The sequence below is a fragment of the Octopus bimaculoides genome, chromosome Z (genome assembly GCF_046866305.1).
Source record: "Octopus bimaculoides isolate indiv1 chromosome Z, ASM4686630v1, whole genome shotgun sequence".
NCBI lineage: Eukaryota > Metazoa > Mollusca > Cephalopoda > Octopoda > Octopodidae > Octopus > Octopus bimaculoides.
This window is the reverse complement of record NC_142944.1, coordinates 2521270-2533715: the sequence shown is the minus strand read 5'-3', so window position 1 is coordinate 2533715 and position 12446 is coordinate 2521270. Positions and strand designations below refer to the sequence as shown.

At 37.1% G+C, this 12446-nt stretch overlaps 1 protein-coding gene across 1 annotated transcript in view; it reads right to left on the bottom strand.

The window, feature by feature from the left end:
* Positions 1-11602, bottom strand: part of LOC106871178 (uncharacterized) — a 52517-nt gene extending 40915 nt beyond the window's left edge. The window contains exon 1 of the mRNA XM_014917509.3: positions 11307-11602. Coding sequence (XP_014772995.2) covers positions 11307-11483 — 177 coding nt within the window. The 5' untranslated portion in view covers positions 11484-11602. The remainder of the gene's footprint in view (positions 1-11306) is intronic.
* Positions 11603-12446: the final 844 nt, after the last annotated feature.

Below are 12446 nucleotides of genomic sequence, written 5' to 3'. Positions count from 1 at the left end.
AAGCCAGACAGCTGCTCTCTCAACGATCACGCTCGTACGGTGCCCTTAGTGCTCCACTGGTGCAGGTGCCATCACGATTTCGCTTGCCCCAACAGGTCTTCGCCAGCCGAGTTTAGTGTCCAATGAAGGAAAGGTACGCATAAGTGGGCTGGCTAGATTCCTGGCAGAGGCCTTGGATTTTGGTCTCACTTGGCTTGCTGGGTCTTCTCATGAACAGCATATTTCCAAAGGTCTCGGTCAGAAGTCATTGCCTTCGTGCTTCACCACCTCATCGCAGGTCTTCCTGGGCCTGCCTCTTCCACAGGTTCCCTCAACCTCTAGGGTGTGGCACTTTTTCACACAGCTATCCTCATCCATTCTCGCCACATGACCATACCAGCACAATCGTCTCTCTTGCACACCACAACTGATGCTTCTTAGGTCTAACTTTTCTCTCAAGGTACTTACACTCTGTCGAGTATGCACACTGACATTACACACCCATCGGAGCATACTGACTTCATTCCTTGCGTGCTTACACATGTCCTCAGCAGTCATGGCCCATGTTTCACTGCCATGTAGCATGGCTGTTTGTACACATGCGTCATACAGTCTGCTTTTTACTCTGAACAAGAAGCCCTTTGTCACCACCAGAGGTAAGAGTTCTTTGAACTTTGCCCAGGCTATTCTTAATCTAGCAGCTACACTTTCAGCGCACTCTCCCCCGCTACTAACTTGGTCACCTAGGTAGCAGAAGCTATCAACTACTTCTAGTTTTTCACCCTGGAGTGTGGTAAAGGTTGTATTTTGCACATTTCTTATTTTTTACTTGTTTCATTCATTAGACTGTGGACTTGCTGAGACACCGACTTTTTAGTTGAATGAAACAAACCCAGTACTTTTTTTTTTAAAGCCTAATATTTACTCTATCAATCTCTTTGCTGAACCACTAAGTTACAGGGATACAAACACACCAACACCAGTTGTTAAGTGACAGAGGACAAACATAGGTACAAGACCCTCCCCCCAATATATATATATATATATATATATATATATATGTATATATATATGATAGGCTTCTTTCAGTTTCTGTCTACCAAATCCACTCGCTATGCTTTGGTCAGCCTGAGGCTATAGTAGAAGACACTTGACGAAAGTGCTATGCAACGGGACTGAACCCAGAACCATGTGGTTGGGAAGCAACCTTCTTACCACATATATATCCTCATTGTTTTAACATCTACTTTCCCATGCTTGCATGTGTCAGATGAGAATACATTGGGACTAGTTTTTTAAAAGCCAAATGCCATTCTTGTTGCTAATACCTACACGAGTCCAAGTGAGGCAGTAACCTTCCAGTCTATCAAACAACAAACAGCCCAAACATGTTTTTTACTGGTAGAACCAGAAACGAGCAACACCATATGTTTACAAAGATCAGGCAACATTCCAAGAAGCCCTGACACATGTCTTGTCATGCAAACAATACCATCAGGATGCTATTGTTTACAAACCAATGACTGCATGAGAGGTACAAACTCACTATGTGTGCATGCACAGATCACATTTTCTAGGGCCATGCTGATGTACAGGTGATCAGCATTATCCTGGAAAGAATTGCTTCATAAGTCAAAGTACCACCAAATATAAAACCATAGTTTACTCTTTTACTGGTTTCAGTCATTTAACTGCGGCCATGCTGGAGCACCGCCTTTAGTCGAGCAACTCGACCCCAGGACTTATTCTTTGTAAGCCTAGTACTTATTCTATCGGTCTCTTTTTGCCGAACCGCCAAGTTACAGGGACGCAAACACACCAGCATTGGTTGTCAAGCGATGTTGGGGGGACAAACACAGACACAAACATATACACACACACACATATATATATATATACACATATACGACGGGCTTCTTTCAGTTTCCGTCTACCAAATCCACTCACAAGGCTTTGGTCGGCGAAGGCTATCGTAGAAGACACTTGCCCAAGGTGCCACGCAGTGGGACTGAACCCAGAACCATGTGGTTGGTAAGCAAGCTACTTACCACACAGCCACTCCTGCGCCTGGAAAAGAAATTACCAATATCTCAAGATGCTTATGATTAAAGATCCAGAGTAACTGAGGTACATATAGGGGGGGGGGGTCTTGGTCAGAAAGAGAAAGATGAAAGGGTATTGGATTGATGGAGAAGCTCTGGAGAGAGGACAGTGCAAGGGAATGGTGGATAACTGCAAGCAAGTGGGTATCCCAAATGGTGACATGAGAAGCATAATAGGATAAATGGGTTAAGGAGACAGATAGAGGGACAAGTAGATTGATAAAGATGGGCCAATACACTATCATATGAAGGATGGAGATAGGTAGTGTGTTGGGAGGTGGTACAGCAAGGTGGCTATTCATAGTTTGCAAGTTTCATAAACACACACATATATATACATCCCCCATGCATACATATGTATACATACATGCATATACAAAAGTTGTTCATTTGGGAGTTTTGTTAAATTGTCCACATACTTCACACTTTCAAAGATGAGTGGAATAAAACGTCTTTTACAAGCAAGGGTTAGTAACAGGAAGTGCATCTGGCTGTAAAACAATGCCTCGATAATCTATACACCTAACCCATGCTTACATAGGCACACATGTTCACACACGCATCTCACTAATTACTCCAAAGTTGGTTTGTAGGTTGACTTCTGTCACACTTTACATCATATAGAGAGGTGAGAGAGAGTAAAAGAAAGATACAGAGGGAGTTAACACAGGAGGTTCAGGATGAATGTGCATACTAGGATTGGTGGCAGACAATGAGTAATGAAATGCCATAGTCAGAAAAATTCATGGAAGAAGAGAAGGAGTAAATGACTAGTTATGAGTGGAGTCATACATATGAGAAATTTGTTTTGTTTAATTTTATTTTAAGGAAATTAAATATTTCTCTTTTGAAAATTATTTTTCATTTCATCGTTTTGAATAATTATCAAGAAATTTTTATAAAACATCAAATTGTAATTATCATAATTATGCCAAGTATCCTGATATTACCTATGGTGATGAAATTATATTACAAAAGTTCATATGAAGGGTAATATATGTGCGTGTGTGAGTGTATATGAGAGAGAAGGCAAGACAGCTAGATAAATGTATTTTTATACATCTGCTACCAGTTAACTTTCCCTCTCCTTGGAAACGCTTTCTTTTGATAGCCATCCTTCATTCTTGAGAATGTTCCTCTCCATTCCCATTTTCCACTGAACACCACTTTGTCTGCAAGTCATCACTCCCTGTCTTTTAAGCCACTTCTAAGTGACGCCCATGCCTCATTTTTAACATCTCCTATTGACTACCTCTCATCTTTGTAGACAAACTCTTGCTCTCCACATTACTCACCTGAACATCTCCACCCCTTTCAATATATATCTCACCCTTCTACCACAATCCTTTATCCAATCACCCCCCCCCCATCTACTATACTATTCTGCTGCTCTTCAATTTTTCTGCCAGTCATCACCTCCTCTCCTCTCAGCTATTCTAATCACCTTGCCTGCCACTCATACTTACCACCATCAACCCTCCAAACCTCAATCTTATTCTTTTACTTGTTTCAGTCATTTGACTGCGGCCATGCTGGTGCACTGCCTTTTTAGTTGAACAAATCAACCCCAGGACTTATTCTTTGGAAGCCTAGTATTTATTCTATCAGTCTCTTTTGCTGAACTGCTAAATTACGAGGACATAAACACACCAACACCAGTTGTCAAGTGATAGTGGGGTGGGGGACAAATACAGACACACAAATAGATATATACATATGGTGGGCTTCTTTCAGTTTCCATCAACCAAATCCACTCACAAGGCTTTGGTTGGCTCAAGGCTATAGAAGAAAACTTGCCCAAGGTTCCACACAGTGGGACTGAACTTGGAACTATGTGGTTGGGAAGCAAGCTTCTTACCACATGTCCATGAACATCTATTGTTCACTTTTCACCCCTAACCCATTTCACACACACTGATTTTTTTGTCCCCATACTCTCCTCTTCATCTTCATGTACTTTGAGGATATACTTTGATGCCTCATCATCACCTTGTTTATCTCTTCAGTTCCACCACCATAACTTCCACCCACCCTTACATAATGCAAGGTAGCCACATATCACTTGTAATCATCATCATAATTTAACGTCCGCTTTCCATGCTAGCAATGGGTTGGACGATTTGACTGAGGACTGGCAAACCGGATGGCTACACCAGGCCCCAATCTGATTTGGCAGAGTTTCTACAGCTGGATGCCCTTCCTAACACCAACCACTCCAAGAGTGTAGTCATGTGGTTGGCATTACAAAGGACTTCCTGTCATAGAAGCCATGCCAAAACTAAGACAATGGAACAAGACATGATCCTCCAACATGTTGGATCCTGTTAAACCATAATCCATCCAGGACGGAAATGGACTTGAGATGAAAGGATACATGTATCTATAGTTATAAATCTCTCTCTCTCTCTCTCCCCCTCCCTCTCCCTCTCTCTCCCTCTCTCTAAAGGATCCAATATGCCCAGAGACTGTCAAGTTCCAATGACTGCTCTTGCAGAGTTTGCTGTGATTGGATACCCTTCCTATCACCAGACACTTTGCTGAGTGTACCAAGTGCTTTTTCCATGGCACCAGCACAAGTGAGGCTACCAAATAACTCAAAAAATAGATTTTTTTAAATTATCAACTGAGTGGCAGTGTTGTAGATAGGTAGGTCTTACGTTCAAAGAGACTAAAATGTAACAGAGACAGATATCTTCCTGAGAGGAAATACATAGCTACCCTGCATTATACAAAGCCAGATGGGAGTAGCTGGAAAGAGAGACAAGGTGTATGGTTAACTTTGCAAGAGATTGAAAGGAAAGTTACAGATGCTTAAAGAGGTGAATGTAGTGGATAGTATTAGAGAGTTGAGACATGGTAGGTAATTTACCAGATTTTGGAGAGAAAGTGATAGGAAATACAAGTGGAGGTGTGATGGCATACAGAAATGGTGGAGAGCAGCAGAACAAATCTTGGGAGATAGGGATTGGGTAAAAATGTAAGGAGGAAAAAGAGGCACAGTAAAAGAGATGGAAAGCAGAGGTAAATAAGAGTGATTAGTAAACAAAGGAGGGGAAAATTGGTGGCAGACATGAGAAGGTGTTAAGAATAAGGTGTAGCGGTCATAAGATGTAGCTCAGGGAAAAGTAGTGATAACTGTTGGCAGAGAAGGAGTAAACAGTAGGAAAATATATGGGAGAGGATGATATCGAAAAAGAATAGGTGATGAGAAGTGGTTCCAGGAAGAGAATGACTAGCAATATTAAAAAAGGGTTTGAAATAGGTAGTTCTACACTCAAAACAACAGCAGCTGAATAGTACCATCATTAGAGGAAGGATGGGTAACAAGATGAAAGAATGATAAAAGGGTTGACAGGGGCAGGTTGGGTACCTTGTTTTGTGCATATACATGTAAACATAATGCTTTTAGGGCTACATTTTCACAATCATGGGTGTGGTTTTTTGAGTATAGTCAATTGTGCTTTGTCATCTTTTATATGAAGCTCAACATCCAATGATCAGCATTCACTACTTCATCCTACATCTTCCTCTTCTACGAGTCCTAACTACATTTAGCACTCAGCACTGCTTTATATAATTGCCTCAACAATACATATTACAGAATTAAACCAATGCAGCCTCTCGCAAGACATCTGATTTTTGTCATTCCTAATATCTCTCTCAACAAATTTGTACCTCATTGTACATGTCTTTGCAACCCAAGCCTCACTAACATGTAGCATTGCTATTCATACACAACCATCATGCAATCTTACACTCACAGAGAGGAGGGGAGGAAGAGAGAGCATTTAGTTACCAACTGGGGTTATAACTGAACTTTTGCCAACCTGTTCTTACTCTGACTACTATACTCTTAGAACATCCTCTTCAACTGTTCATTAGGTCACAAAGGCAACAGAAACTATCTACTACCTCTAGGAAGCCTCCAGGTCTTTCAAAGAAATTTATTTTCCATGTTCTTAGAGTTTCAAAATTCAAAAAGATTTTTTGAATGCTGTTATGCTATGTCACAAACTGAGAAATTCCACAAAATGCTGGGAACATCCCAAATCAGGTGAGTTAACCACTTAGCAGTCTTTGTTGTCAGCACATGTCCTCTGCTATAGCCTCGAGTTCATCTGGCCCACACAAAACTGAAGTAAATTCATTGTGTGTGTGTGTGTGTGTGTGTGTGTGTGTGTGTGTGTGTGTGTGTGTGTGTGTGTGTGTGTATACACATGTGTTTGAGTCTCTTCCTGTTGTCATTGTAGGCCAGTTGTAAACAAATGACATCTTCATATTAGCAGTGCTGTTTGGGCATGTTGCCACCAGGAAGGGTATCCATGTATGGAATATGGATGCTAAATGATTACACACAAATGCATTTATATACATCAAATGATGCTGTTTAACTTTATACTCAGTTCTTCCCAACTGAAGGAAAAAAAATCAAAGCATGTCAAGTACCACTCTGAGACATACTAGCAATATACATTGAGAAACCTCTGCAATACTTTATGGACTGTCTCACGAGAGTTTATCAAAAAACCATTATTTTGAAGATTTCAAAACTGCTGGACCTTGATTTTGGGCATTCACCCACCATTACCAAGAATTGTGAACTAGAGGTAACACAACAGTTCGCAAATGCGAGATCTACCATCACAGTCAACCTCTCTCAAAAGTCAGAAATTAATGGATGCATTGGAAGCGTAACCTCAACACTTTCTACTAACACTGCTTGAAAATAGATCTTAGTCACTAATGAGGTCCTGGTTTACACTCAGATAATCCAGCCTTCTCAACAACTCTGGCTGGGCCTCATATACTGCAGATCAAAAGACCTGCTGCAAGGAAAATGGCATCCAGATATGGAGACTACTATCTTTATTTGGAAGATACCTACAAGGCATGACAACACTGGCAGAAAGCAGTACATATACTCACAATCAACACGACTCCAACCCGACTGAAGCAAGACATTCCATGATCTCATGAGATTAACAAATACATCCAACGTATGCAAACATATTAAAATGTGTACATAATGTATATCATTACTCTGTTAATGTTGGAAATCTGCCCTTCCATGCTTACATGGACCAGACACAATTTATTGAGGCAAATTTTCTATGACTGTTGCCAACCCTTACCAGTTTTCAAGCAAGGTACTATTTCCATATGGTCAGACATGTTTTTCGCAGAAGATTAGAAAAGAACAACACCATCACTTATATGATGGTGTCACATCATTTAGAATCATTGTGATGTCAAGACAAGGAGTTACACAAATATAAATATAGTTTACATCTATAAATCCATGCACAAGAATTTGGTTGACCAAAAGTTACAGTAGAAAATACTTGCCTAAGGTGCCATGCAGTGGGACTGAACATGGAACCACATGGTTAGGGAGCAAGCTTCTTCATGACACTGCCATACCTGTACACGAATACAATATGTATAAATGTTCGTATTGTATATATGCATACATATACAATATATGCACATCCATTCGTGTGTGTATATCCACATATACATAGCTGTATGGTGAAGAAGTTTACTTCCATCCATATGATTTGGGACTCAGTCCCACTGCATGACACCTTGAACAAGTATTTTCAATCTTCTATGAAAACATGTACAACCGTAAGGAAATATTACCTTGCTTGGAAACAAGCGCGAGTTTGCAACGGTCGCAAAAAAAAAAGTCTCCCACATACAATCATGGAAAAAAGCAAAAAAATGTTTTTAATACACATACAGGCACAAAGGGAAGCATTTCAATATACACCATCGGATTTAATTTTCCAATCCTATTTGAATCGTATTCAATGTTATTTATTTGTGGATAATTGAAACTAAGTATAGCAGTTCCCCAATTGCAATTGCTTTTTTATTCATATTGAGTATTTGATTGATTCTTCAATAATGAAAGGAACAGAGAAATTAGTTCTCCGTCTACAAATCTAATATGTAATCTTTATTTGAAATAAATCCCAATGCAATACTATTATTATTAATTAATAAACAGCGTGAGACGGCGAGCTAGCAGAATTGTTAGCACACCGGACAAAATACTTAGAGGCATTTCTTCCGGTTTTACGTTCTGAGTTCAACTTCCGACGAGGTCGACTTTGCCCTTCATCCTTTCTGCGTTGATAACAATAAATACCAGGTGAGTACTGGGTCGATCTAATCGACTTACACCCTCTCCCAAAATTTCGCCTTGTACCTGAAGCAGAAACGATTATTAAGAAACAAAGTACCTCGACATTTGTCAGAAATACATTTTTGGTAAATATTATATTTACAGCACAACAAAGTCTAACCTAGTGATTAACCAAATATAATCACATCAGGAATCTTGCAAATATATATACATACATACATGTGTGTGCATGTATATGTATACATACACACACGTCACCAATGGTGATTTTAGTTTTGAGAGAATATTTCCGTTAAAAACATATTGCGAGTTGTTCCAATCTTTATAAGTTTCGATACTGCATAGCATTTATTATTTATCCAATTAGGGTAAATAAGACAGCTTTATCTGCTACAAAAAAGAAATTATATGTCATCCGCAAAAAGACGACAACATTCATCTAGTGCTAATGGAATGAAACTCTGTTAACAGATATCATCAGGAAGCTTATATATATATATAGCCTGGATCTCTGAACCATCTCCACCATCTAACTGGTAATTTTCTATACAATTTGACGGATGTCTTATTATTATTTTTCGATTTTGCTACGTCTCTCACAGGGACACACACAAAATTGAAGACTCCTTAATCCATATAACGGTAAAAGCTCATCAGTTTCAGAAATTGTCAACGTTAGGCTTAGGTTTCCTAATTTATTCGACAATTAATTTTTAATAAGGATTCTTATTTTATGTCGAAGTCACATATCTTAGGATGAACTGAAAGAGAGACGTACATGGGGAAAAATTTGGAAATTAAATTATACTGGAAAAAAAAATATTTAAAAAAAAATCATATATATATATATATATATGCATATATAAGGTAGAATTTTGGAATAACTATCCTCGAATCCCTGTACCACAAGGGAAAGAAAAAGGGTAGTTCTATTTTTCCCCTTCAGTTTTAGGTATACCTATGTTTTTCTATACGAGAGATGCGATTCTGTAAGACATTTTTTTTAAATGCTTGCATCCCCACATTCCCTATCCTATGAGGCATGGGAGTTCGAAGGACAGCTACCCCAAAACTGAATTGATGGAAGATCAGCAGCGGATTAAGAAAGTGCAAGCACGAGAGAGGTGATACTTGAAAAACCAATGAATTAACTTGATATGGTTTGGCACTTGCAACCAGATCCTACTCCAAAGAACAAAAGAGAGATTGCAACAAGAATCTCGACAATTTTAGATTAAATAATAACCAATAGAATGAACAAACACGCACACACACACACACGTGCGTGTGTGCGCGCGCGAATGGGGGGGGGGCTTCTCGAGTATCCATTATGCGTAAAAAACACAGGTTATCTAATATTTATAATTGGTCTATTAAAAATCTTCCTCTTAAAACATATTGTTATTTGACCCGAGATGAATTTTCTCCCGAATTTATTTAGTAAATTAGTTTTTTGTTTGTTTTATTTATTTTTTATTTTTACCGTTGTAAAGTTAACATTTAGGTAAACTTATTCTGAAATAGATTCACTGCTGCGATATGATGAATAATAAATAAAAACGATTTAAATGAAATGGAAAAATCAATGCCGAGATACAATGTATCTATTAGACACGAGATGTTAGAGTCCAACTCGCACCCCTCTATTTACATAGTTGAGAGTAAAGAAACATCTGTGAGCGCAATATTCTTTTTTAGTTATTTTTCAGGTTGAGTCACACGTATTTACTATTCTAAATATATCGAATGCTAATAAACTTTAAAAAATACAAAATCAGAAATGCTTAGAATCAAATGTATCAAATTATCATGTACTTTTTCAAAATAAAAACTAATTAAATAGCAAGATGGATGCAGAGAAATTACAAAAGGGTATCTAGCATAAAAATAACCCTTCAAAATGGCGAAACCATGAAAGAAATGAGAAAAAAAATTCAGAATACCGTATTCTGGTACGGTACATGTTTAAAAAATAAATCAATAATAGTAATGGCATGGCAGCCGTATGGTGCGTGGGGGTCGTACAATGATTATAAAAATAAATTAAACTCAACAGATGAAAATGCATGGCTAGCTTTTTCTTCTTTTTATTTATATGAAACTCATTTCGCTCAAATTTTATAGAATAAAACTGGATTTTATACTAAGGTCTGGGGAAATTATTTACCTAAAATTTGAAGACACAAATAAAACCTAGAATTTACGGTCAGAATATATATAATGTATTTAAGGCACAAGTAAAATTAAAAATTACAAGTTTACATATGAATTTAACAATTATTCTAACTTTTTAGCATGTAAACCGATAATTACATGGAATTATTTCAGCAATTATAAAAATTAAAAAAACAGCCAGTAACATGAAGAATATTAGCTGAACCATGACTTTTTTTTGAAGTCTCATTGCGTTGAAATTAAAGAGTAATAAATATCTTTAAAAAAAAACATCTGCTATGTTTATATAAAAATCTTAAAAACATTATAAAGCAAAATCAAAACAAATATTACGATTAACAAAAATAATTGTTCTCGAGAAAATAATATCGGCGGGAAATATAGGTAAATAAATTCACAAAAATTACATCCACCCAGGAAAAAAAATGTTTACGGATAACCATTGCGTGTTCTTTAGCAAACAGTATCACTACTTCGCAGATATATTATGCATAATTATATATAATATGTAGTGTTGGTGTTTAATTAAAAAGCAAAAGTGGTTAATTAGTGAATAAAAGGTGATTACACAATTTATAAGCGACTGGAACAAAAATAAGGATTTCAAATTCATGAGGCCTAAGTGATTTCAATGACCTGAATCTCTTTTCTTTTATGAGAAATTCATTCGTTATTACATTCAATTATTGTTCTGTTTGTTAAAACGAATCAATTGTGGTAATATTGAAGGAAATAATGTTGAAAAATACGATGTTTCTTTTAATGTATCATCTTAGGCGACGGAAACTGCTTTATGCCAAAGCATTACGGCCAGAAAAGTATGAAGATTATCAACAGTGGATTGTAAAAACAAATTAACCAAAGTATGTTGAACAAATGATGGAGAACAACTTACTTACCAAGGCATTTTTCATTAAATCTGCAAAAGAAAATTCGGGACATGTTTTGTCGTTCGATTCCCTCAGAGCCAGTGTGAAGCGCATGGTGGGCGGCAGCGAAGATTTCTTCTTCTTCTCCTTCCCCATCGGACCGATCGTAGTAAAAGTTAACCTCCTCGGATCCGACATCGCGTTCATTAAAACACAATACAGCCATGAGACAGATAAATAGAATGATCTATGTCCCGGTTAACTATGTTTCTACACCTCTGTACCAACAAACTAGCGAGTCTATCGCCATTTTGTAAGGGCAGTATGACGTCATGAGCGTTGAAGGTGTCGGAGGGAGAAATCACCGTTTACCACTTGAGTACCCCTCGAAATCCAAATGCTAAGATTCTGCGAGAAGATAAAGACAGAAACGTGCACCGAAATAAACGATATTAATTGATTGTGAATTAATGATTTAGAGAAATTACTTTCGAAAACAAATGTCCATTTTCCAAAAAAAATATTGCAAGAGTAATATAATTTTAGAAGAAAATATGACTGAAATGAAAGAGATAAAAATAGATGATTATGAATAAGGAGAAAGAATGAAGTAATATTCAAATACAGAGATAAGATGAGAGGAAAGGAAGGAGTTAATAAGTAATGTTGGATGCTTTTGTTCGGGATCATTCGGAAACGATCGGTCATTGACCTTTTCTTAAATTCATTGAAATGAAAAATACCCGAAGTATTATTAAAAACATATCTGATACATAATAAAAATAGATGGAGTAAAAAAATTTTATTTATTTTTTCATTAACTAAAACAAAATAAATAAAGCTGCGGAAATGTACGGGCTACTTTACGGATTTTTACGAAGTGAAAACTTTGTACCGGTTATAAGTGAGAAACTTCAGAAATTTTGGTAAAGAGAAAAAGAAAACTTCGAAACAATTATTTCTAATTTAATGTTTTTTTTTCTCCTCGTCTATTTTTCTTTTTAATGTTATTAAAATACTTTGATAATTAGCATTTTGTAATTTTTTTTTCTTATTCTGAAAATATTTCTATTTCAACAGAATAACTTCCCGACTAATTAATGAAAATATTAATGATTATTGATGTTAGCAAGAGATAGAATACATTTCAGTAGCTTGTTTTGTATATGT